This window comes from Gordionus sp. m RMFG-2023, chromosome 5 (genome assembly GCF_954871325.1).
Source record: "Gordionus sp. m RMFG-2023 chromosome 5, tfGorSpeb1-WG-v2, whole genome shotgun sequence".
Classification (NCBI taxonomy): domain Eukaryota; kingdom Metazoa; phylum Nematomorpha; class Gordioida; order Chordodea; family Parachordodidae; genus Gordionus; species Gordionus sp. m RMFG-2023.
Genome location: NC_088779.1, coordinates 21503873 through 21527723, shown reverse-complemented (window position 1 = coordinate 21527723; position 23851 = coordinate 21503873). Strand labels below are relative to the sequence as shown.

At 28.1% G+C, this 23851-nt stretch overlaps 1 protein-coding gene across 1 annotated transcript in view; it reads left to right on the top strand.

Moving 5' to 3' along the window:
* The window catches only part of LOC135929513 (collagen alpha-1(I) chain-like), a 36300-nt gene extending 12998 nt beyond the window's left edge, over positions 1-23302 (top strand). The window contains exons 16-55 of the mRNA XM_065466124.1: positions 3194-3238; positions 3469-3522; positions 3879-3923; positions 4046-4099; positions 4305-4403; positions 4543-4587; positions 4753-4851; positions 4979-5086; positions 5317-5370; positions 5614-5721; positions 6273-6317; positions 6457-6510; positions 6733-6831; positions 6999-7106; positions 7418-7570; positions 7774-7872; positions 8040-8093; positions 10418-10471; positions 10685-10792; positions 14265-14372; positions 14435-14488; positions 14630-14683; positions 14771-14824; positions 14935-14988; positions 15158-15319; positions 16163-16270; positions 16486-16593; positions 18182-18289; positions 18616-18669; positions 18796-18849; positions 18912-18965; positions 19201-19254; positions 19543-19596; positions 19705-19812; positions 19978-20013; positions 20635-20953; positions 21323-21426; positions 21931-22008; positions 22537-22764; positions 22986-23302. Of these exons, the coding sequence (XP_065322196.1) occupies positions 3194-3238; positions 3469-3522; positions 3879-3923; positions 4046-4099; positions 4305-4403; positions 4543-4587; positions 4753-4851; positions 4979-5086; positions 5317-5370; positions 5614-5721; positions 6273-6317; positions 6457-6510; positions 6733-6831; positions 6999-7106; positions 7418-7570; positions 7774-7872; positions 8040-8093; positions 10418-10471; positions 10685-10792; positions 14265-14372; positions 14435-14488; positions 14630-14683; positions 14771-14824; positions 14935-14988; positions 15158-15319; positions 16163-16270; positions 16486-16593; positions 18182-18289; positions 18616-18669; positions 18796-18849; positions 18912-18965; positions 19201-19254; positions 19543-19596; positions 19705-19812; positions 19978-20013; positions 20635-20953; positions 21323-21426; positions 21931-22008; positions 22537-22764; positions 22986-23132 (3585 nt within the window). The 3' untranslated portion in view covers positions 23133-23302. The remainder of the gene's footprint in view (positions 1-3193; positions 3239-3468; positions 3523-3878; positions 3924-4045; positions 4100-4304; positions 4404-4542; positions 4588-4752; positions 4852-4978; positions 5087-5316; positions 5371-5613; positions 5722-6272; positions 6318-6456; positions 6511-6732; positions 6832-6998; positions 7107-7417; positions 7571-7773; positions 7873-8039; positions 8094-10417; positions 10472-10684; positions 10793-14264; positions 14373-14434; positions 14489-14629; positions 14684-14770; positions 14825-14934; positions 14989-15157; positions 15320-16162; positions 16271-16485; positions 16594-18181; positions 18290-18615; positions 18670-18795; positions 18850-18911; positions 18966-19200; positions 19255-19542; positions 19597-19704; positions 19813-19977; positions 20014-20634; positions 20954-21322; positions 21427-21930; positions 22009-22536; positions 22765-22985) is intronic.
* The last annotated feature ends 549 nt before the right edge of the window (positions 23303-23851 follow it).

Below are 23851 nucleotides of genomic sequence, written 5' to 3'. Positions count from 1 at the left end.
TTGAAAAATTAGTTTTTTTTTCCATTTGATAATTTAATAAGAAAAAATATCATTCTATGATTTTAAAACTATTGCAAGACAACGCCCCAACGATGCAGATGTTATAATAACATTTCTTTGCCAGATTACCATAATTATTTTACAAATAAAATCACACAAAATATTTTTCAGAAAATTGGAATTTTACAATATCAATTGTGGGGCTTTAAGCGAGAGGGATGATTAATATAGGATCAGTTGAGAGTTCTCCATTAAAAAATGCTAATAACCCGAAATATTAGTATTATAATATGCTATCAAGACTAAAAATAAATTTTAATTTAGATTTACAAATAATACTTTTATCATCTTTCAAAAAATTGTTTCGATCATCTTTACGGATATTAATCTATCTCCTAATCTCAACACGAAAGCAGCTAATTTTCCTTGATCAAAGCCCCACTAATAATCATTTATTCTCATAAAGATAATATCCATCATAAATAAATAGTGAGATTTGAGAGTATTTTTTTTACTACTTTAATTTTCATAAAGATCTATACCTGAATGCTATAATTTATTTAATTCAATTATCTATAACTCTGTCTATATTACGGCGTGAAATAGGCAACTGCTTATCCGCTAAGCATAGTTTTTGGAAGATAAGAAATCTTTAGAAAATCTTATTTTTGGGAGAGATTTCCACTCATCGTGAAGCTATTCAAAAATACACATAAAATTCAAATACCCGCATACCCAATAGATTCTAATGAATTTAATTTTTTATAAATTTTCATGACTCCATATTCAAAATAAAAACCATACCCTAACCTAAAATAATATATTTATTAAGGTCTTTCTTGGCTGTGATTAAAGCTTTAATCACCTAAGACACACAACACATTCTAAGAGCAAAATAAGTTACTTCACTAATCTGTATGTTGTTTTTTTAATGTATCAACTAAACAAATAATAAATTCTCAACACAATTGATAAAAATTTTTTTGTTCAAGCATTTTGTTGAGTTTTAAATATTCTTTAAATTTTGTCAATTCCAACAAAAAAGTCAACATACTAAGTCAGAAGTCATAACAAACCCGTTCTTTCAGCATTGTTTTTTTTAAAAAAATTCTTAACAAATTAACTATTTAACAATTCAATTAATGCTTATATACATTTGAAATTATATATCCATTACAACCAAAATCCTTCTAAATTCTTAAATAGTCCATAATTTTTTTAAACAAAGTTCAACGTTTAGTTTGGTCAAATAAGAAAAATATTTATCATGTAGAAATTTAATGTATACAAAACATATATACGAGAATTATTTATTATAGTCGAAACCTTTAGGTACTTGATATTTTTATTTTATGTATATGTGTTACACAAAAGTATTAATTATAGATATTATATCTACATAAGTACTCTTTGAGGCGTTATTTTACTTTTGGGTTAATAATAAAAAAAATAGGCAATTTATTTAATAATAAAAAAAATAGGCAATTTATTTTTATGCTTTGGCGTTATATATCATTTAGAAATATTTTTAATTTTTATCCATTTCCAATATCCCAATCAGATGGTTTGAGAAAAGCCCAAACTCGGTTAAGCCAGTTTTAAATCTGAACCCATTTTTAAGTTGGCTTTGAAACTGAATAATTAAAGAAAAAACGAAGGTTTGGTTTAAATTTTTAAAAAAGGTATAAATATGCCAAAGGAAAACATATATATTACAATTCGTGACTATCTTATTTCCTCCAAGATTTTAATTTTCCTCTTTAATGACAAGTTGCGAATTCAAAATGTGCCATTTCCTCCCATATTAATTTTAATAACAATAATTCTTTAATATTATTTGTTGCAGATAATAACTAATTAGCTTAGATTTCATTTATGCAAACCGAATCGAACCTTTATGAAATGAACCTCATAATTTTCTGAACCATAACCAAACATTGATGCCAAATCTCTAAAAGGCGCGAATAAAACCTAATAATTTCTCTAAACCGGTTAAAAACGTTTTGTATATAAATTGTGATTCATGTGTTTGATAATTCCTGTTGATTTTTAAATTTTATAATGGTAATTTTTAACATTCACCAAAAAAAATTTTTATTGTAGCATTTTAAAATATTTTGTTAATTTGTTGCTTGATTATATAAAATTTAGATATAATAATTGAATGTAGTTTTCGTGATAAAATAATTTTCATTATTTAAAAGTGGTTGACTAAAATGCTCTACAATTTTAATATCAAATCAAATATTATTTTATTAAATATTATGGACTTATGGATTTGGAATTCTAGGCCTAGTTTACTGCAAGCGCTTATCGCTGGTAGAAATTGTTCAAAATAATGTAACCAATAAGCAAGCACACGATTAAAATTTTTTAAATTGATTTAGAAACACTCAGATTTTGGCTTGCTAGCTTTAATCATGAACGTTCTGGTATTTTCATAGCCGTATACGTTTTATCTTTACTGATTAATTATAAATATTAATTACACTTTGTTATAGGGTGTGTACTGTATATTTTCTCAATAAAACAAGTTCACGCTTTTTTTGTGGCTTTCTATATTGTCATTTTTTAAGACTAATTTTGAATAAATATTACAAATATTAAAAAAACCCATATATTAAAAACCAGAATCTTTTTAAGCAGCTGAGCCATAACCAAACCTGAACCTTTTAGGATAACTATACGACATACCAGTCTTTGAATATATGGTATAAATATAATATACTATTTTCATAGAGATAGATTTAAAGTAGCCTATTTAATGGAATATTATTATACATTCCTGCGTAAAAAGATTATAATAAATTTAGTTTTTTGATAAAAAAAATAAACAATTTTTTTAAAAATTAATTTATCACTTACTTCCAGCTCACTCAGAACTAGTAGTGTTAAAAAAATCCAATTTGGGTCAATTTTAGCCTGAAGATTTTGCTCATTTATGTTATGGCAGAAAGATTTGGACCTCTATTTGCCAAATCGGAGGGCTTGCCTAACATTTTTTTGGCTAAAATTTTGAACGGGCCGTTTAAAGACGCTCATCCGAACTCATTTTCCATCTGAACTCGGTAAGAATGAAAATGGGTTTGAATCCATGGTTAAATTTAAAATTTTGGAATAGAGAATAAATAGGTTGATTAAGCAAAAAAAGAACTAATAAATTTTATTATTTTTCTTCTTATATTGTAAATAGGGAGAAATCGGCCTCAGAGGAGAAATAGGTCTACAAGGTCCTACGGTAAATCATTTATTTTAAAAATATTCTAGTTATAATTATATTGTTATTTACTCTTTTTTTAAAGAATTTATTCATTAATTATGGGGAATTAAGTATTTTATTATCAATTTTTGAAAAATTCGATTGAGAAAAAAAAAATTTACAAGAAAAATGATTAATATTTTAAATCAATGTAACGACAAAATATTCTTAATATAGTTCCTTAATTTATTAAAATAATATTTTTATAGGGTCCTAGAGGTCCGGCAGGTGAAAGAGGCAAGGAAGGCCCATCAGGACCAGCTGTAAGTGTATTATTATAATATGATTAGATAAAATACGTGATTGCCTATTCTTTTAAAGGACATTTGGTTAAGCAATATTTAATTTTAGATAGGTTGATATCTACTAATACAGGTTTTTATTAGCTAACTTTATTTTGCTTTAAATTTATTTCATCTTCATATTGTAAATATAGCTAGGTAAGAATTAAAAATTGTCTATGTGTGCCAAAATCCTACAAGCATTAAATGATTTTTTCAAGCTTGAAATTTTATTTTTTTTAAAACCTCGAGACTGAGATGATAAAAAGACTAAATAATAGAGCAATTACCTAACATATATAATATACATTGAAATAATTTATTATGATATTTGAAAGGGTTTAAGAGGCGTGGAAGGAATACAAGGCCCTCAAGGATCTCCTGTAAGTAGCCAACTGTTTTTCTTTATATATCTAATTTAATTAGTAGCATTAAAATAATTAGAATCTATTTTCTATAAATATTATTATGCAATTATCAAATCAATATTATATTTATAATAAAGGGTGCAATCGGCCCTTCTGGATTACCTGGATTTCCTGGTTCGGCAGGCGCCAAGGTAATTAAAATATAAAATATTTAATAATATAAAGTTTGATATTAGAATTAACTTTTTTTCCTATAATCACATACATGTATATCTGTTTTTTATTTTGAATTTTTTAAAATACATTTTTATTTTGGAAATTTAATAAATCTTTTAAAATATTATCTATTTTTATTATTATTTTTTAAAACTTAAAATTAAATTATTATAATTTTAGGGTGATTGCGGACCAAGTGGTCCTAAAGGAAGTGTAGGATTGCAAGGACCGAGAGGAATCAACGGAGAACCTGGTCTACCCGGAGACGCTGGCCCAGCTGTAATAAGAGCGAAAAAAATTATCTATTTCATAAATGTTTCGTTATTAAATATGGAGCTTTCTTAATTAATTATTTAAACAATAAAATATCTATAACAAAATTAAATTTTATAAAAATAACATGTATGCATGAATATAGGGAAGAGTTGGATCTGATGGATTACCCGGCGAAAAGGGAGCAGACGTAAGTTATTCCAATATTATATCTATTTAATATTTTATCATCGAAATTAAAAATTAGAATTAATATTTTGAAAATATTTTTAAACCTCAATTCGGTAACCAAATTTATTAGAAAAAAATGCATAAAATCAACCTATAATTATACTAAGATTTATATTTTTTATAGGGTCAAACTGGACCTATAGGGTTTCCTGGTCTGGTAGGACTTAGAGGGCCACATGGAGCACAAGGAAAGGAAGGTCCTTCCGGGAAAAAAGGAGAACAGGTGATTAATTTTTTTTAAATGAGTTATTTTTGGTGTAAAAATAGAAAATTTTTTAATCCAAAACTGGTAATACACTATTTTATTTTTTTGATATTATATAATTATAAATAAAATCTTATATATCTAGGGAATTCAAGGAGAGCCAGGAGTCCGAGGGGAAGCAGGAACAAAGGGTTTACCTGGAGTACCTGGAGAGACGGGGCTAACTGGACCTGCCGGTGAAACTGGGCCTAGAGTATTAAAAATTTATCATTATAAAATTTTTTTTCTAAAATTATTCTTTTAAATAATTATCACTCGAATAGTAGAATGATTACAGATTACATTTCTCTTAAAATTTAGATAATTTTACTTAAAAAAATCTGTGTTGTATAGATCATGATTTAAATAATTAAAATAAGATATAGAGATAGACACTCATTGTGTATTATATAAAAATAATAATTTTCCTATTATTACATTCAGGGACAACGTGGTTTGCCCGGCACGCCTGGGTTACAAGGACCAGGAGGAGATAGGGTATTTAATTTTAGTTAAACCAGTATCAATAAAAATAATAGACATACATATTTAAATTTGTTATGGGTTTTACATTTTTGGAAAATTTCGTTTTTTACGGGTTTAATAGTATATGTAGAACAGAAAAGATCGGTTTATTCAATTAGTTACAAAATTAATAAATACTTAAAAATCAAAACATTTTAAATCTATTTCTGCATGAATGATAAAATTGATTCTATATTCTTTTTATATAAAATCAAGGGTCTACCAGGAGATTTAGGTTTACCCGGGTTAACAGGACCTGGTGGTCCAAGAGGTCTACAGGGAGAAAGGGGGCTAATTGGTCTGACCGGGGGTAAAGGACCGACGGTATATTTAAAATGAAATAAATTATAGCATTATACTTTCCTTAAGAAATGTTTTTTATTATAACTAACTTTTGTAAATTATATTTATATCCTAAAGTTATCTCATTTTCTTGGAATATTTCAATAAACAAATTTATAGTAATTTTAAGCTATAAATCATTGTATAAAATATATATAATATATGTCAGAGACTTTCATAAGTCAAATTTTTAGGCTTATCCCGAATTTTAAAACAAAATTATTTTTGGCCCGATCCTGGTTTTTTTTAAAGTAATATTTAGGGCTCGGAAATATTTAAACCTGGCTCAAATCATACTATTTTATAAACCGTTTAGGCCGTTCAGAGTAGGGCCTGCAGGTTTCTGATATCCCATTTATTCCAAGCATCTTTAAAAAATTCAATAACTTTAAATATAACATTTAATCATATGCTATAATTAATGGGAAAAGTGATTTTTTTTTAAAAAGAAACGTTAGATTTATAAAAAGGCAATATTATATTTTATTATATTAACGTTGGAAATAAATTTTTATATATATCTCATTTTTTAGGGTGATCGAGGTATTCAAGGAAAATCTGGACCAAGAGGATTTAGAGTAACTAATTTTGTATACAAATTATATAGAAAGAAAGAAAGAAAGAAAGAAAGAAAGAAAGAAAGAAAGAAAGAAAGAAAGAAAGAAAGATAGATAGATTTAAACATTAATTAAAACTAAATTATCCTTATATACATAGGGACTACCCGGAAATCAAGGACCTGAAGGTAGAATAGGAAAACAAGGACTACCAGTAAGATAAAAAATATTTTTTGAACATACAAATAATTTTAAATAGCCATTATTCTTTTATATTTTCAAATTAAATTATTATTAAACAAGTTTATCCTAAATTTTTTTAAATATTGAGCCTAACAGCTAATGCATCTCTGTAACTAAAGAACTAATTACATACTTAAATTATTTTTTCAAGTAAAATAAATATCATATAATGAAAGTATAAAACTATCATCAGGGGTCAAGAGGAGAAGATGGCAAGCCAGGTGAAGCAGGTGCTAGAGGATTGCAAGGATTGCCAGGAATGATTGGGCCAAGTGGACCTAGGGGAACAACGGTATGTTTAATTTTATTTTTACACCATTCGAATATTGACATATCTACCTTTAGATTTATACTTACATTTAGTAATATTTAACTAGAGAATGGAATAGGCCAGAGCACTAGAACTATTATTTTAGTTTTTTTTTGTTACAACAAAATGCAAAACACATTTTCTCAAAGGGATTACCAGGCCATGATGGATTGCACGGATCGATTGGTCCTACGGGACCTAAAGGCGAGAATGGAAAAGATGGCACTATCGGACCTATTGGACTCCCCGGACCACATGTAAATATTATATCATAGTTCAACTAAATATGATTAGATTTGTATTTTAAAAATAAATTATATTCATGATTAAAAGAAGGAAGAATTATTGTATCATGAAAAGGAGATCGATAATCTTTCAAATTTACGAAACTTATGTCTTAATGTTTCACTATATATTTCATAATTTACTACAAGCTTAGCGCGAAGGAGGTTAGGGCGGGCAGAATAAGCCAATATCTTAGATATTATTAGATTTTTATTTTTCCAATTTGTTAAAAATAACTTGTTTTTTTTAAAATTCTTCATGTATAAATATTTTTTTAAAAAAGGGGGAAACCGGTCCAAGAGGAACTCCTGGTTTGATAGGAGCACAAGGTTTTCAAGGTCTACAGGGGTTGCCTGGTATAGTTGGAAGCCAAGGAAAATCTGGGGATCCTGGACAACAGGGCGAAAGAGGAGAAGTTGGACCCGCCGGACCTAGGGTAATTATAAATATGAATTTTATATTAATAAATAATTTTCTTAATTTTTGAATTAATTATCTCTTAAGGCATTAAAAATATACAACTAATATTTTAATTTTTATATTGTTTTTATATTAATTTATTTTAAAAAATATATATACATAAATAGAAATCTAAGATGAATGAATGATGTCATTTTATTTACAAATATAATTTTATAGGGAGATAGAGGTGCACCTGGCGAAAGGGGGGCTAGAGGACCAGGTGGTCCTCAAGGTATAAGGGGAGCGATTGGAAGTGCTGGACCTGAAGGCCAAAAAGTTAAAAATTTTTTATTAATTCCTTTTTATATCTAATTATAATAATTAATCACCCAAATAATTTTAATTGTTAATTTTTGAATATTAATCTTAAAAAAATTTATAATTTAGTTTTATTAATTCTATAAAATATGTTTATTTCATAATTTTATATTGTTTTATTTTAGGGAGAACAAGGTTTGATCGGAGAAAAGGGATTACCAGGAACTCCTGGAATTATCGTAAACATTTTGAATTTTTTATAATAACTAAAGTTAACTTAACTAATCAGATTGATTTTTTTCGTTCAATTAGAACAAAAAGCAATGATGAAATACTTCTTTTTTAAATGGAAGATTGCCTAAATAATTTAAAAAATTTAATGGCTACATTTGAGCCGAGCTTTGATGAAAAATATATAGTCTATAGATTTCGATGTTTTGGCCAAGGTAAAATACTTTCTGATAGAAAGAAAACGCCTCATTCTTTGAACTAAGTCTCTCTAGGAAGGAAAGAACCTTGTGGTCTAAAGATGCCTATTATCCATGTGGCCACTGGAACAAAAAAGATGTTGTCCAATATTGAATATATTTTTTGTTGTTAAATGTACTTCTCATTTAAATTTTATTTCACAATTATACTAATAGAGGTTTAGCCCCATGACATGTCCCTCATTTCCTTCTAAAATATGAAAGGCTAAATTATTTGTCTTTTCCCATTTAATGTGTTTAAAACAATGGGTTTTGGAGCTAGAAAGAAAGTGGTAATGGTTTGTTTTATTTATCGAAAAAGAAAGCCATTTGAGAATTTGCAGTATATTGGTACAGTATAAGCAAATATGACACATTCTGTGCAAATATTGTTATGGCAGGGGATGACTTTAATCCATTCTTAACTGCTATCAAGATTTGCAAATTTAAAGTTGGCGAGATTTTTCAGTTATTTTATCACGTGAACATTTAGTTCATTGGAAATTCTCTTCTCCAACTTGTCCTAAACCTTATCCCGAACTTTTTGTGCCAGGACTAGCCGAGAACAAATTTATGATATTTACAGTATTAGGGCAGCTTAAGAGTTCCTAAATGAGTTAAGGTTATTTATAATCACCCAGAATGAGAGATTCTAAGGAAATGGGGTGTTTGCAAAACATTGTCATATTCATCGATGTCCGGTATGAGACAATGAACAATGTTTTAAAAACCTTAAGGAGTTTGTAGACAAACTTTAGGATCTAAGCGGAGAAGGTGGACTTTGTTTATTATTTTCGAAATGCCAATGCAAGATGAAAGGAGGATTAGAGATCTCTGTTAAATGCTTTGTTCAGATTTAATTGGATCTTGATTATATTATAAACATGGAAGATTGAGGATAACTGCTAATAAAAAAGAAATTAGAATATTTGGCAAATAAGGAAGAAACATGAGTGTTCTTAAAATCGAGTTTAAGTTAGTATGTGTTTTCAATGCATTCCAAAAATATTTGACTAAGAAGGCAGCCTTAGATTCACTTTTTATTTTGGAACCAAGTTGATATAATTTTTGCTGAGTACGGAGGAGAATCATTTATCAGATTTCCAATTATTTTTTAGTAATTTAGCATATTTCGAATATATGTAATGGGGAGAATACATATGGGGCCAGGAATCTTTGATCAGATTTTCTATTTGACACAGTCTCTAAGAAAATTAATGATTACCCCACAGATTTCTGAGCATTGTCCATATTTCTTATTATTTTGCAAGAATCCTGCTTATTATCGAGCTCGTTGCAATGGGGATGATACCGCCATCCGTTTTCTGAGCTCTATAAAGACATCAAAGGAGATGGGGATTAATTGTACACTTTTTTGTTAAATATACATCAAGTTCCTCAGCAGACTTGATGCCTAAAATTTTATGAGGTCATTAAAAATTTAGCCTATAGATTTACTATTATAATTATATTTAAATTTTGATCTTATATGCTTTATTTCTTTATTAAAAAATTTAATTATAAAAAGAAAGAATTATAAGCATAAAATCTTACAGAATGATCAATTATCAAAGTAAGTAATTTTAATATTTTTTTTAGTATTTTTGTTACTGATAATTATTAACGAAGTTTCTTGGTAGTGTGATTGCTCTACATTATGGAACATTCAGATATGCTTATTTATAATATCTAAGTCGAAATAAATCTGTTATTTGAATTTAAGATATTATTACAAATTTTATAAAATTTAGAAGAATTTAGTAGTGTGCCAGAATTCTCAATTATAATTATTAATATAAAATATTTGAATGTAGTTGGTTATTAGTGTAAAATTAGAAAGTCTAATTAAAAATAATCAAAATAAACCCTTTAACATAAAAATTAACTCATAACTAGCAATTTTTTTAAAAATAACTTACTTATATTTTATAGAGTTCCTTTTTTTTAGTCATCTCTTTTAGGAACTTTTTTTACGTCATATTCTTATATACAGTATTGCTTTTAATAAAGCTTCTTTAATTTTTTATCCGGTGTATAAATTTCTACAATATAATAACTATCTATCCTCTAATAATGTCTATTATATTTATTTAAAGGGAATACCAGGTGGAAGAGGTAGCCCAGGAGAAGCTGGACCCAAAGGAGAACAAGTAAGTGATACATTTTTTAAAATTTTAATCATGTTTTAAATTATTGTGACTAAATTTCATGCCTATTCAAATCAGATACAAGCATTTGCAAGTTATTAAATGATATGATAATATTGGTGTTATATTTCCTATATCATTACACAGGACAATACCTAAATAAATAGTAGAAAAGGATCCTAGAAATTACTTTTTACATATATTTATTTTCCACAGGGCATAACAGGACTACAGGGACAACAAGGACCAGAAGGTAAACAAGGAGAACAGGGAACAACTGGCCCTAGTGGACCTGCAGGAAATATAGGCTTGCCAGGATTGAAGGTTAGTTATACATGTAATATCACATGTATATAATATTTTGATCATTAAATAAAATTTTTGTCCTAATTAATATTTTTCTTTTCCCTCTCACTCAGAGCTTCATCCCTTTATTTTTTGATAAGACCCGGCCCAGGCCATCAGTAAAAATTTTTTTTTGGATCCAAGCCTGGCCCATATTTAATATTAAAAAAAATTACCAAACCTAGCCCAGGCCCATAATAAGTTTTTCAAAAATTTTTCCCAAGCCCCGCTCAAGCCCATATCCATTGTATTTTTTTAATGAAAAAAAAAACAATATTTAATTTATTAGGGAATCATTTTGTTTTCAATACTGAAATTTGTTTTTATTTTTAGAAGAAAAAAAATGCAATATTTTTTATAAGTTTGCAACTCTTTTAAATAAGCTAATTAAGTGAAAAATTTCAAGTCTCATACCTGACCTAATACCATTAAAAAAGTTTTATAAACCCAGGCCAGATAAATTATAATATCAGGCCCTTACCCAGCCTATGAGCCACAGGCCGGCTAGTACCCGGCTTATGAAGATTTCTGATCCCCCTTCCAAACTTAGAAGAAATGATAAATATCCCATATTAAATTCTTGCCTGTCATACCGAAAATACACTTATTTTGATATCATAAATATTTTTTAAGAAAAGTTGAAATTATAAAAAAACTCTCCTATTTCCAATTATATTCATAAGATGATGTATATTATATAATGTTAATTATAAGATTACGCGTTATCAAGCTCATTTAGGGATTAAACCCATATAAGCATTATATATCATCTAGAGGTGTACAGATACTACTATTTGAAGGTCGATCTGATCCGATATTAACGATATTAAATTAATTATGGCCGATTACCGATCCGATATCATATCGAATTTTGTATTCTGTAAACATATTAATCGTTTTAATTTTTAATACATCTAGTATTGTACAATCGCTCCATTTGAGCCGATTTTTAAAAACGGCTAACTCAATATTTTATCCAGAAAAAATATTTACATAAGTCTGAAGATTTTGTTCCTAGATGGCATAAAGGTTTGGACATCCATTGGCAAAATCTCGAGGCAGGAAATATTTTTACTAAAATATTGAATTCCGATGTTTTAAAAGCAGGCTCAAGTAGAACGATTTCGCATCACTCTACATACATATACACGTCTCAGATACTTTTTAATAGTTTATGATTTAACTATACCTAAACCTTTGCACCGATAAAACTATCGGCGGTAGACCTAATTTTCAAAAATCTAATTTTCGGCCGATTTTTAGCCGTAGTCAACAAAAGCGGCGTAAATCGGGGCAGTTAAATTTTTATAACATACATTTTTTTTAATTGCAAATTAATTTTTTTAAAAAAAATAAAATATACATTACAGATATATCGGCAAATTTTTTTAAATCTTTATTTAAGAGAAAACTCATAAATCCAAAATCGATTTCATAATTTTATAATTATCACATATAAAAATAATTTTATTTAAATTTTCGGGATATAATGACCATCTCCTTAAATTCAACGTCAACCCCACTGGTAAATCTATGACTAGCATGAAGAGATTACGAAGTTAACCCTTCGTTTGACTCCAGAAATTTAGAATATCCATTGTGAAGCGTTTTACGAATGTGACATTTTGTTCTAAATTACCTAACGTGGAATCATAATTATTTGTTGAATGTTTATTTGCCAATTTTGTTAAATAACTTAAATTAAATAATCCCCTTTGATCCTCAATCGATATATTTAATACCCGAATATTATCATTCTCTATAAGTTAAAGATGTTTAAATTTCTAAGATGAGCAATGTTCCTCTATTATTTACTTTGGGATCTAGAAGAGAAGCTAATACCTAGATAATCTTTTAAATTATATTATTACTTGCAGACAAATCGAAAATCATAAGGCAAGTTTTTTTTGTATATTTTTCTTAAGTGAAATTATTTCTAATTATCAAAATCATTTACTATTAAATGCGTTTCAATTTCACTTCTAATAAGTAGTGCCAAGTTAAATTTAGGCCCTTTTTGAAGAAACTTGACAGTCTTTTTGAATTTTTAAAGATGCTAATAGTTCATTTGAGAAATTTTCCACTTCTTTTCAAAACATTATTAATTAAATTCTTATTTAATCCAGATATGCTTTCTAGCATAATTAATATAATCTGCCACCTGGTTTTGCATTTGTTTTAAGGTTTTCATATTCGTGGAATTATTTTTATTATTATCATTGGAATTACCAACTTGAATATCGGTATCAGGGTCAGAGATCTTCATGGGGCCTTAATTTTTTGACCAAGTCCGGCCCAGGCCGCAGTAAAATTTTTTTTAGGCCTAAGCCCGGCCCGGCCCAGATCTAATGTTAAAAAAAATTCCCAAGTCCGGCCCAAGCCCGTGATATATTTCAAAAAAATTTCACAAACCCTGCCCAAGCCCGTATCCAAAAATTTAATTTTTTTTATTTAATGAAAATAAACAATATTTAAATATATTTAGGCAATCATTTTGTTTACAATACTGACATTTATTATTATTAGGAGGAAAAAAGGCAATATTTGTTTAAATTAGCAACTGTTTTAAATAATCTAAATTTAAATTTAATAATTTTAGCCCCAAGCCCAGCCCAAGCCCATTAAAAAAAAATTTAAAAATCCAGGCCCGGCCCAGACTCGCTAGAAAATATAATAATGGGCCGGGTGTGGGCCTGCTGGCAGGGTATGGATCAGTGCTGTCAAGATCTAACATATCTGATGTTTGATCTATTGTACCTAGGAATTTTCTTTGATCTGCCTATAATTCAAATTCAACCTCTGCAGTTTTATATCTTAGAGAAGTAATAATTTCTCTAATTCATTTGATGAGATTTTAAGTATAAAATACCAAAAAAGTTTTCACATTAATAATTTTTTATTTTAATTATTATTAGAATAAAAATGTATAAAATATGAAAAAATTTATGCCCCCACGTGATTTTCATAAACGGCGGCGTTTTCGGCGTAACCAAAAAAGTCTAACTATATCATATAAAAGTCATTTAAATATATTATAATAATCAGTTTTAGTTTATATTCATGAATCTAAAAGTATATAAAATATTTGTATTGATAAATCACTTTATATAATAAAATTAATTTATTTAAATAATAAGTAATAAAACATATATATTACAAAATTTGAAATAAATTTTTTAGAAATTAGAGGTCATCTTATCGGATCGAATCTGAATATTGTCTAATAACCGATATTTTAAAGAAGGTGACCCGATCCGATAAAATAATATCGGACATCCCTAATCTCATCCATAAAATGCGCGATCTAGAAGTTCTTAGAAGTTTTTTTTTAAAATTAGTTCGCTTCCAAAAAGAAACTTGCGCCAACATTTCCGATAATAATATAATGTATAATCTTTGCAATTGTGTGAATAACTTTTTATAAAAATTAATTTTAAAATTTTCTTTATAGGGTGAAGTAGGTTCGCAAGGTAATCCCGGAGAACAAGGACCAAGAGGAGATGTGGGCATGAAGGGACCAACCGGAGCTCAAGGCCCGCACGGTTTTACTGGACCTATTGTAAGAAATTATATATATTTTTTCTTTTAAAAAACTTAAACATATTTACTTAAACATTTTAGGGCTTACACGGACCTCAAGGAGCTAAAGGAAGTGATGGCTCACCTGGACCAAAAGTTAATTTGAAAATTATTTTAAACAAAAATCCATAATTAAAAATTAATTTTTTTTTAAAAAAAAATTTATGCCCCATATATTATTTTTAGATCATGAAAACTTTAGAAAATATTTTTAATTTAAAAAAAAATATAATATAGGGAGAAATGGGAGGACAAGGATCACAGGGTATAACAGGTTCACAAGGCCTCAGGGTATAATTTTTATTTCAAAGTTTTTGGTATACAATATAATATGAACATAATAAAATATATTTCAATGTATAATTTAATTTTTTAAAGGGATTTCCAGGATCTAATGGTGCGAAAGGCGGAAGAGGTGAAGCAGGCCCTAGGGTAAGTTTCATTTTATAAGATATTCTTAGAGTTAGAATTAAAAAAAATCTCATGAAATATTTTATCGCAATCAATTATATTTATTCTAACATATTGATTTTTAACTATAGGGTGAAATAGGAAGAATAGGACTTCCAGGTCCACAAGGTCCTCAAGGTCCATCTGTAAGTTTTATTTGGCTAATTTTTTACTATTCAAAAGAAATCTCATTAAAAATGAGATTATTTACGTATTTTATAAAATGTAAGAATAAAAAAAATTTTTTTCCTTTTAAGGTCAGATTAAATGCCGTTCATTGTCCAAAAGATAATTAATAAATATCATAACCTTTAGGGTATCAAAGGAGAAGCAGGTCCACAAGGTTCTAGAGGCCCTTCTGGGGCAAAAGGTTCTCCAGGTGAGATCGGTTACACTGGCCAGAATGGAAAAGACGGAGTTAATGGACCAGCAGGACCTCAAGGGATCAAAGGAGAAAAAGGCATAACTGGAGATTTAGTAAACTTTATATACACACAACAAAAGGGGAGTTGATTTTGATAATGCAGTTTTATTTTGAAAGGTATCATCTCCTATAAGTATAATGATAAATTATTTTCAGACTTCACTAGGGATTATACCTCGTGTTCTATATCAACACCATTAACATTAATACTAGCCTAGACTGACAACATTAATTCATTAAAAGCATTAAAAAGTGTACACGCATTAATTCCACTATTGGAAGGTGTGAAAGATTTACAATGAAAGGTCTTTCAGAGCGTCTACTACTGCCAATTACTGATTACAGCTAATTTCTATGTATAGGAGAGACCTATATTGTTTAAAAAATATTGAGAGGCTATAAAAAAAGAAGAAGTAACTTATCGAAATAATAATAACGTTGTTTTATTATTTATATATTTATCTACAGTAGAAATGAATATTTAAACACTTTCCTATTTTTCTTAATAATCATAAATTTAAAAGAAAATTAGTTATGAGAAATACAGAGGGAACGTTTTAGCCTTTAGTGGGGCATGTTTTAGCAGAATTTACCTGACCGGATAACACTATCCCCGGTTTTCCCTACACACCTTTAATCAATGAATTGCTAGTCTAGGATAATAATTAATGTCATTGAACAACACACATTTATTGTGAGATTCAAATATGATAATTTGAACATAACACTATGCACGACAGATCGAAATTAAAGGATTATTATATTTTCAAAAACAAAGTGAAATTAATTATATCTAGGGTCACATTCCTGATTTTTACTCTTTTTCATTGTTAAAATTTAAAATTACTCAGGTTCAATTTTCAATAAATTCAAACATGATTTTATAATTTTTGTAGGGTCCACAAGGATTGAAAGGACCTGCAGGACCAGTGGGAAAATCTGGTACTCCGGGATTGCAAGGTTTGCCAGGAATCAAAGGATCCCAAGGCTTTAGAGGCTTATTGGTACATTTCCATTATTTATCCCTAAGATTACCAAAAATTAGTCCTTATGAAATTAAATAAAATTATAAATCGGTAAAAAAATAATAAGACTCTAATGATTTTTGCATCTCAGAGTATTTTTGTATTATACTTGAATTTCTAACATATTTCAAATTTTTTATAATCCTAACTTACACCAAAAAAAATTATGATCAAAACTATAAAACAATGGTTAGGGAGAAACTGGAAAACAGGGCGCTAAAGGAGCTCAAGGAGAGAGGGGCTCTACAGGACTTCAAGGTACCGCGGGAGAACCTGGATTACCCGGAGAACAAGGAGCCCCAGTGAGTTATTTTCATATCCTTAAACATTTCATTTATATGTATATTTTTTACAATAAATAATGAATTTATTCAAATGACCCCCACAAAAAACGGAAAAAGATATATAGTTTAAAAAAAATGCTAGATAGTATTAGAACGTCGAGAATTGCCCAAATTATATATGTTACCATAAATTTTAGTTAATTCGTGTATGGTTAATGTTAAACTCATGAGACATTGAACCAATTAAATTCTGATACGATCGTCGAGATAACCAATGTTTATTTATATTAAAAAAATAGTCATTTTCGTTGATCTTCTGTGGTTTAGTCGGTTGAGTGCGTGTATCTCAACCCGATGTTTCTGGATAAGTATTCAGAAAGAACCACGTTTTTTTTCCGAAGCCAACTAGATGGTCTTGTCCTATGGGATATAATATATAATTTCGGAAGCTAAAGCGTGATTTTTAAATATATAAAAAAATGGGTGTCCAAAATAGTCTTTTAAAAAATTATTTCTGGTTAAAATATTGTAAATTATTTTAAATATAAATCGAATAAACAGTATTTTCAAAAAAATATAACTTAGTCATAAATAAATGTACAACTTAAATAAGAAGAATAAATATAGATGGGATGTGTAAAAGATATAAAATAATTAAATGTAAAAAAAATGCTGCAATCTGTTATGTTGATTTTCTTTTCTTCAAGTGACTGGATGATTTTGTTAATAATACTTTTGTTTAAAGTGCTAAAAAATAATACCTTAAACCCTTTTTTTTGGCGAATAATTTCCGTTGAAAGTCTATATGAGAGCTAATATTAGATCCACGAATTTACATAATATTTTAATATTTTTGAGAAATGAATTTAGGATTCAACTTATCAAATGAAACACTTTTCATAAATGGAAAGAATTTTTAAAATAAAGTTAGGATTCTCATTTTTTTGCCCTCTATAATTAATTTTTCCTCGTTTAAAATAAATAATAAATCTTAACCAAAAAGTAGGGTTGTTAAAGATTCAGTTCGATTTTGAAAACCGACCCCATTAAAATTTTAGCCAAAATAATATTATATAAACCTCGAGTGGTCTAAACCTATATGCCATCTATGAGCAAAATCTCCAGGCTTAGATAATATTATTTTGGCTAAAATTTTAATCGGGACGTTTTTAAAAATTGACCCGAGTCGGGCTTTTTAAACCCCCTACCAAAAAAACTATAAGTTGAAGTTTTGATAAAATGTATCAAAAAAGCATTTTTAAATAATAGAAATGGGAAGGTTTATTTATTTATATAATTGTTGTAATAATTATATTAATTTTCTTTTCACTATAAAGAATTTTAAGAAAGATTTTTAGAAATCTTTTTGTGTCTTCGAAAGTCTTAGATATTTACAAAGATTTATGATAAAATTGAGATCACGACACTTCAAGAACATTTGTATCAAAGCTAATTTTAAATAAATAATGCTTATTTATAATTTATATCAAATGTTTGAAAAAAACCAAATATAATTATTTTGCATGGTTTATTATTATTATTACAAAATTTAATTCAATCAATCACAATGACTTGGAAAAGGTGTATATTATTTTAAAAAATATAGGGATTCAGAGGATCTGATGGTCAGTCCGGGCCTCAAGGCTTGAGAGGTGAAACTGGAAGTCAAGGAGAAACAGGACCTACCGGACAACCTGGGCCACCCGGATCTATAGTTAATAAATGATTAATATATTTTTACATTTTTTTAAGATGATTGATATTTTCAGGTGTTCATTCCATATACTCCTCCTAATACCAAATCAACTTCAATAAGATATATGAGTTGAATAAATTTTTAGAATCGTTAGCATTTTTTTAAAACAATTTATTGGTGAATCAAGTTTGGGAAATCAAATATAAGTTTGGGAAATCAAATATTAAGGTTTTAATATTCAAAATGATGTTAAATAAATAAGATTGAAATATCAATTTAAAAAAATAACTTTAATATAAAGTGTATGAAAATTTAATTGATAAAATTTTAAATCAATTTTAAAGGGACCTATAGGAGGAACTGGAGCTGCTGGAACTCCTGGTGATAGAGGAGCCAAGGTAATATAATATAAACACATTTTATATCAATTTTATTACTCAATTTTTATAACTAAATAATAATTTCATGTAAAAAGATGTGTGTATATATATATATGATATATTTTATAAAACTCTTATTATTAGGGTGATACAGGTTTAACCGGAATACCAGGCAGAGCGGGACCTATAGGATCCCAGGTAATGAACAATAATTATGGTGTAGAAAAATCTTATGATAAAATTCTCCTTTTTTCATATAGGGATCACCTGGAAAACAAGGAACTAAAGGTGAAACTGGAGCGGAGGGAAAACAAGTAAATATTTTATTTATGTAGATTTTTTTTAGTCATATAGCCTCCTTTAAACACATGTAAATGGAAAAATGAATAATATAAAATTGCAAATGGTTACTTTGCCTTTGAAAAAGGGGCACTAATGTGACTTAAAAAAGATTAAATGATCCCATAAAAAATGTATCTTATAAATTATAAGATTGAAGAAAAAAAAATTGGGTAACTAATTGTATTTTTCTTTTCTTTTTGTAAAAAGGGTCGCAAAGGACACATGGGTCTAATCGGAATGACAGGAGTGCCCGGTCCTTCGGTATAAAATATTTTATAGTAATAGATTATAGTGTTGTGAATTGATTAGATTTCTGGTCTCGGAAATCTTATATTTTACAAATAATTCCCCATTTAAAGATTTTCAGCCATTTAACGCTTATATTTCTGGTATTATAATTTCCATAATATATTATGGTTTTCTCTTATTTATAAAATCCAAAATTGCCGATTCATTTTTTTTTGAAAATAAATTTCTTAAATATTGTCTCCAGAAAATTTCTGAATTAACAAAATATGAATTAGACTCTTCTTTTTTTTTTATTAAAAGGGTGAAGCTGGTCCCCCAGGAAAAGATGGAGCTCCTGGACCACCAGGAGTATCGGTAAAACAATATTTTATATTTAATTATTATTCTTTAAATAAGATTATAACACTTTTTTTTAAAATTCATTTATTTTATTATAAATTTATCTTTAAAAAAATTATCCAGGGAGAGAGAGGAGCAAGAGGACTCCCAGGCAGAGACGGAGAACCAGGTCTTCGAGGACCTAGTGGACCAATTGGCTTGCCGGGCTCACAGGGTGAATATGGGCCAAAGGTTTTTTTTATCATTCAATTATATCTTATCTCTCGCATTATAGAAGAGAAAATAAAATATTAGGGTTCATTTCATTCTAATAATCAAAACTTTGAGGTTATGTTTATCAAAAATCTAGTAATTTTTTTTTAAAAAAATCATTCTATATATTTTTTTATATTTTAGGGACCAATAGGAGTGAGAGGAGAACCAGGACTTCCGGTAATTTAATAAAAATAAACACATATTACAATTTAAAAAAGAAAGTTATATATATAACTACACAAGAAGTTTATATCATAATTATTTATAGTAGAGCTCTGCACCTGACGCATTTTTTTAAAATCAGGCTTGATCTGAGATCCGTATAATATTTCTACGAAAGTGGCAAAATTCTAAGAGCTGAATGGGTATTTGTCATGTTCATTCATAAAAATATTGAAAAAATAAAATACTTTATAATTTTGTATAGAGATCGGAATCGGGTTCGGAATACATTTTAAAATGATGGTATAAAGCCGATAGAATGTCTGTCCGAATCCGACGTATCCGAGTTCCGCCGTAGTCCATGCAGAGCTTTAATTTATAGGCAAAAATTTCAACATTTTATTCATGCATTCATCTTAATTCACCATCAATAGATAATGCAGCAGACTTTATAAAAATTAAGTGTAATAATAATTTTACCCCAAACCTCATTATGACTAAAATAATAAATTTTTATTCTATCTTATAATGTCATAATTTTATTCAAAAAAAAAAATATTTTAAAAATCTAGACAATATTAAAATATTTTGATAGTAAAATCTTGTCTTTATCGATTTAAAAATTTTTTATAATAGGGACCACCAGGAGACAGTTACTCTTTCGATGCCGCTACATTGGCCGCTTTATTTGCCCAATCTCAGACCAAGGGCCCACCAGTTTACGATCATTTAACTCAAGCAGACAGTCCATTTGTGCCAGTTCATGGCAGGAAGTCGTCTAGCGATAAAGACGGGAAAGATGCGCAGGCTGAACAGATAGACCCTTTCAAATTGATTGAACTATGGAACAAGGTCAAACTCGATTTCGATAAATTTGTGCGCAAGGACGGAAGCAAAGAGAGTCCCGCGAAGACTTGTAAAAATCTGTTTGCCAAGTTTCCCGAAAAGACTTCTGGTAAATAAACTGACGTTAATTATATCATATTGAGTTTCTTTCTGGAGAAGGTGATCTTTCGCTTCAGCTCGGTTCCTAACCCATTTTAAAAGGTCTTAGCATGAATATAATAATTACCCTATAAATTTCAGAACAATTTTTACGAGATCTGTATATCTGTCGAATATATTTCGGTTAAAATTTAAAAACTGCCTTCGTATATAAATTTAAAATTGAGAGATTCCGAGGATTACCACTCATTCATGGTTAACGCGTGTGGTTGAGAATACAAAAAATGCAGCGTATTTTTTATAATTCGCGGCGAATTCTAACTCTGATTAATGAATTAGTCAAAAATATTACAACTTGAATTTACTTATCTTTTTTAAGGTATGTATTGGATAGATCCCAATGAAGGATCTTCCACCGATTCTATCGAAGTTTACTGCAACCGAGAAACCTATGCGACTTGTATTTTCTCCAGTCCCAAAATGGTAATAAAAAATATTTTAAAACAACGGTGAACACATAAACAATATACCAAAAAAACAATTTAATAAACATTTCAATTACAAAAATCTACACAAAAAAAAATTGGTATAATAATTATAATTTAAGCTAATTTTTATTCTCACGACAGGCCTATTCAAAAACTCATATGCCCGAATAATAAATTATTCGTATTCGATTCTTTTAAACAAATTGAATAATTTTCTAAAATATACTAATCGAATAAGAGTATCCAAATTTATTATTCGTAATCTATACAAAAAGTAAATTACGAAAGAATCATTATTCGCTTCTTAAGCATTTTCGAATAAGGCCTGGTTTAAAATGATATGAAAATTAATTCGAGATATTCAATAATATTACTAATGGAAGGGGACAATAAACAAGGAACGGAGATAAAAATAATTAAATGCCTTAATTAAAATTATAACATTATTCTCAAACTAGTTTTATTTTTATTTTTTTAAATTCATATTTTATATTATAAGGTAAGAAAGGATCAACATTTTAGAACTAAAACTTCCAATCACGTGTGGTTTAGTAAAGAAATGGACGATGGATTCCAGGTATTAAATATAATATTTTGTAAATTGTTGCAAAAATATATCGAAAATATGAGTAGCGATTTATATGATATTCCAACTCATTAATTCATATGATTTAATATTTTAAAAAATTCGGAGCCCAGATTTTTTAAATCGCATTATTTTATCTTTCTGGGGTTGGGGTTAAATAAGCCACATTGGGGTGTGTGGGTTAAAAGTTTTCTTTTCACTATCTTATTTTTAAGGGATAGACAATGATGTGTATATACACCACTAGATTCGCGGCTCTTGCATCTAAAAGTGTACATACGTAGGAATTAGCTCTAACGCCATTTTTTGGTTTGCAGCCGATTTAAATGGCATTATGATAATGATAGATAAGATAATTAGTCGAAGTGCAAACCATAAAATGGTGCTACAAATTAATGAAAGGGATAGGATAACTTTTTTAAAATATTTTAACGGAACTATTAAGGCATAATTTTTTTTAACTTAAAATTACTTATTTTGTCTAATTTTCTATACAAATTAATACATAAAAAAATAAAGTTCACTTACAAAGTTGATCAAATCCAGTTAGCTTTCTTGCAATTACTCAGTTCCTCTGCCAGTCAAAATATAACTTACAATTGCTTAAATTCCATAGCTTACTTCGATCCCGTTAATGCAGATGCTCCTTATGAAAAATCCATAAAACTCCTTACCAACAATGATCTCATTTTGATGGCCAAAAATCACCCCAATTTCGAATACGAAATCATTCAAGATGATTGTCACGTAAAAACAAATTTTTCCCCTCAAATGTTATTTGAAAAGAAATATAAGTTTTGCTATAGGAGAAAATAACATCTTTCTGAGAATATCTATTTTAGAAGTTAAATAAATGGTGGTTAACCAATTTTATGAATTCTTTGCGAGAAACTTGATAATTTATATTTAAAAAATGGGAATATAAAAATATGGCACTAATAAAATTTATTTCTTTTTAAAAAAAAAAGATAAAAGACGGCAACTGGCATCAAACTGTGATTCATATAAGCTCTTCAAAAACTTCGAGACTTCCTATCCTCGATCTTGCAGTCGCTGACATAGGCGGACCTGATCAACAATTCGGTTTAATTATTGGCGACCCATGTTTCGTTTGAAAGAATAATTAAAACAGATTCACGAATTAACACCAGATATATAGAAAAGAAATTTATGACTAAATATTTTTTTTTATAATCATATTTTGCTACGAATTATTAAAATTAAATACTTATAATTATTTTTATACTTAATGAATTTTAAGTTGTATTTTTTTATAATTTTTTTTTTAAATTTTAAGAAACATATGTGACAATGATGCAATTAATACAAATTTTATAATAAAGCGACTTTAAAAATGTGTCTTTAAACTAAATATCTTATGCCGCATTTATAGTGGGATCCGATCCGACACGACTTAACAGCTGATCGAGTTTTAAAAATTTGTTTATGAGATCAATATATCTTTAATAATATTAATTTTAATCATTATAATAATCTTAAATAAAAATTGATCTTAATGAACCGATTTATAAAATCGATCCGCTTTTAAATCGTATCCGATTGGATGGCACTATAAATGCGGCCTTAAACATGATACCTTTAAAGAAAGTGTATAATCTAGGCTATTCTTTATATCGAGCAATTTTTCTTAATTTACAATCTGTGTTTCTAAAAAAACCCTAAAAACACAAACTAATACTAAATCTACCTAAACAAATCCTCGAAACTAAACCCAACCCTTCTAAAAAAACAACTATCAAAGATTATACGAAATTACAAATCAGAAAACCAAGAAAAACTAAATGACAATCCAAAATTTAAATAACTCAAAAGT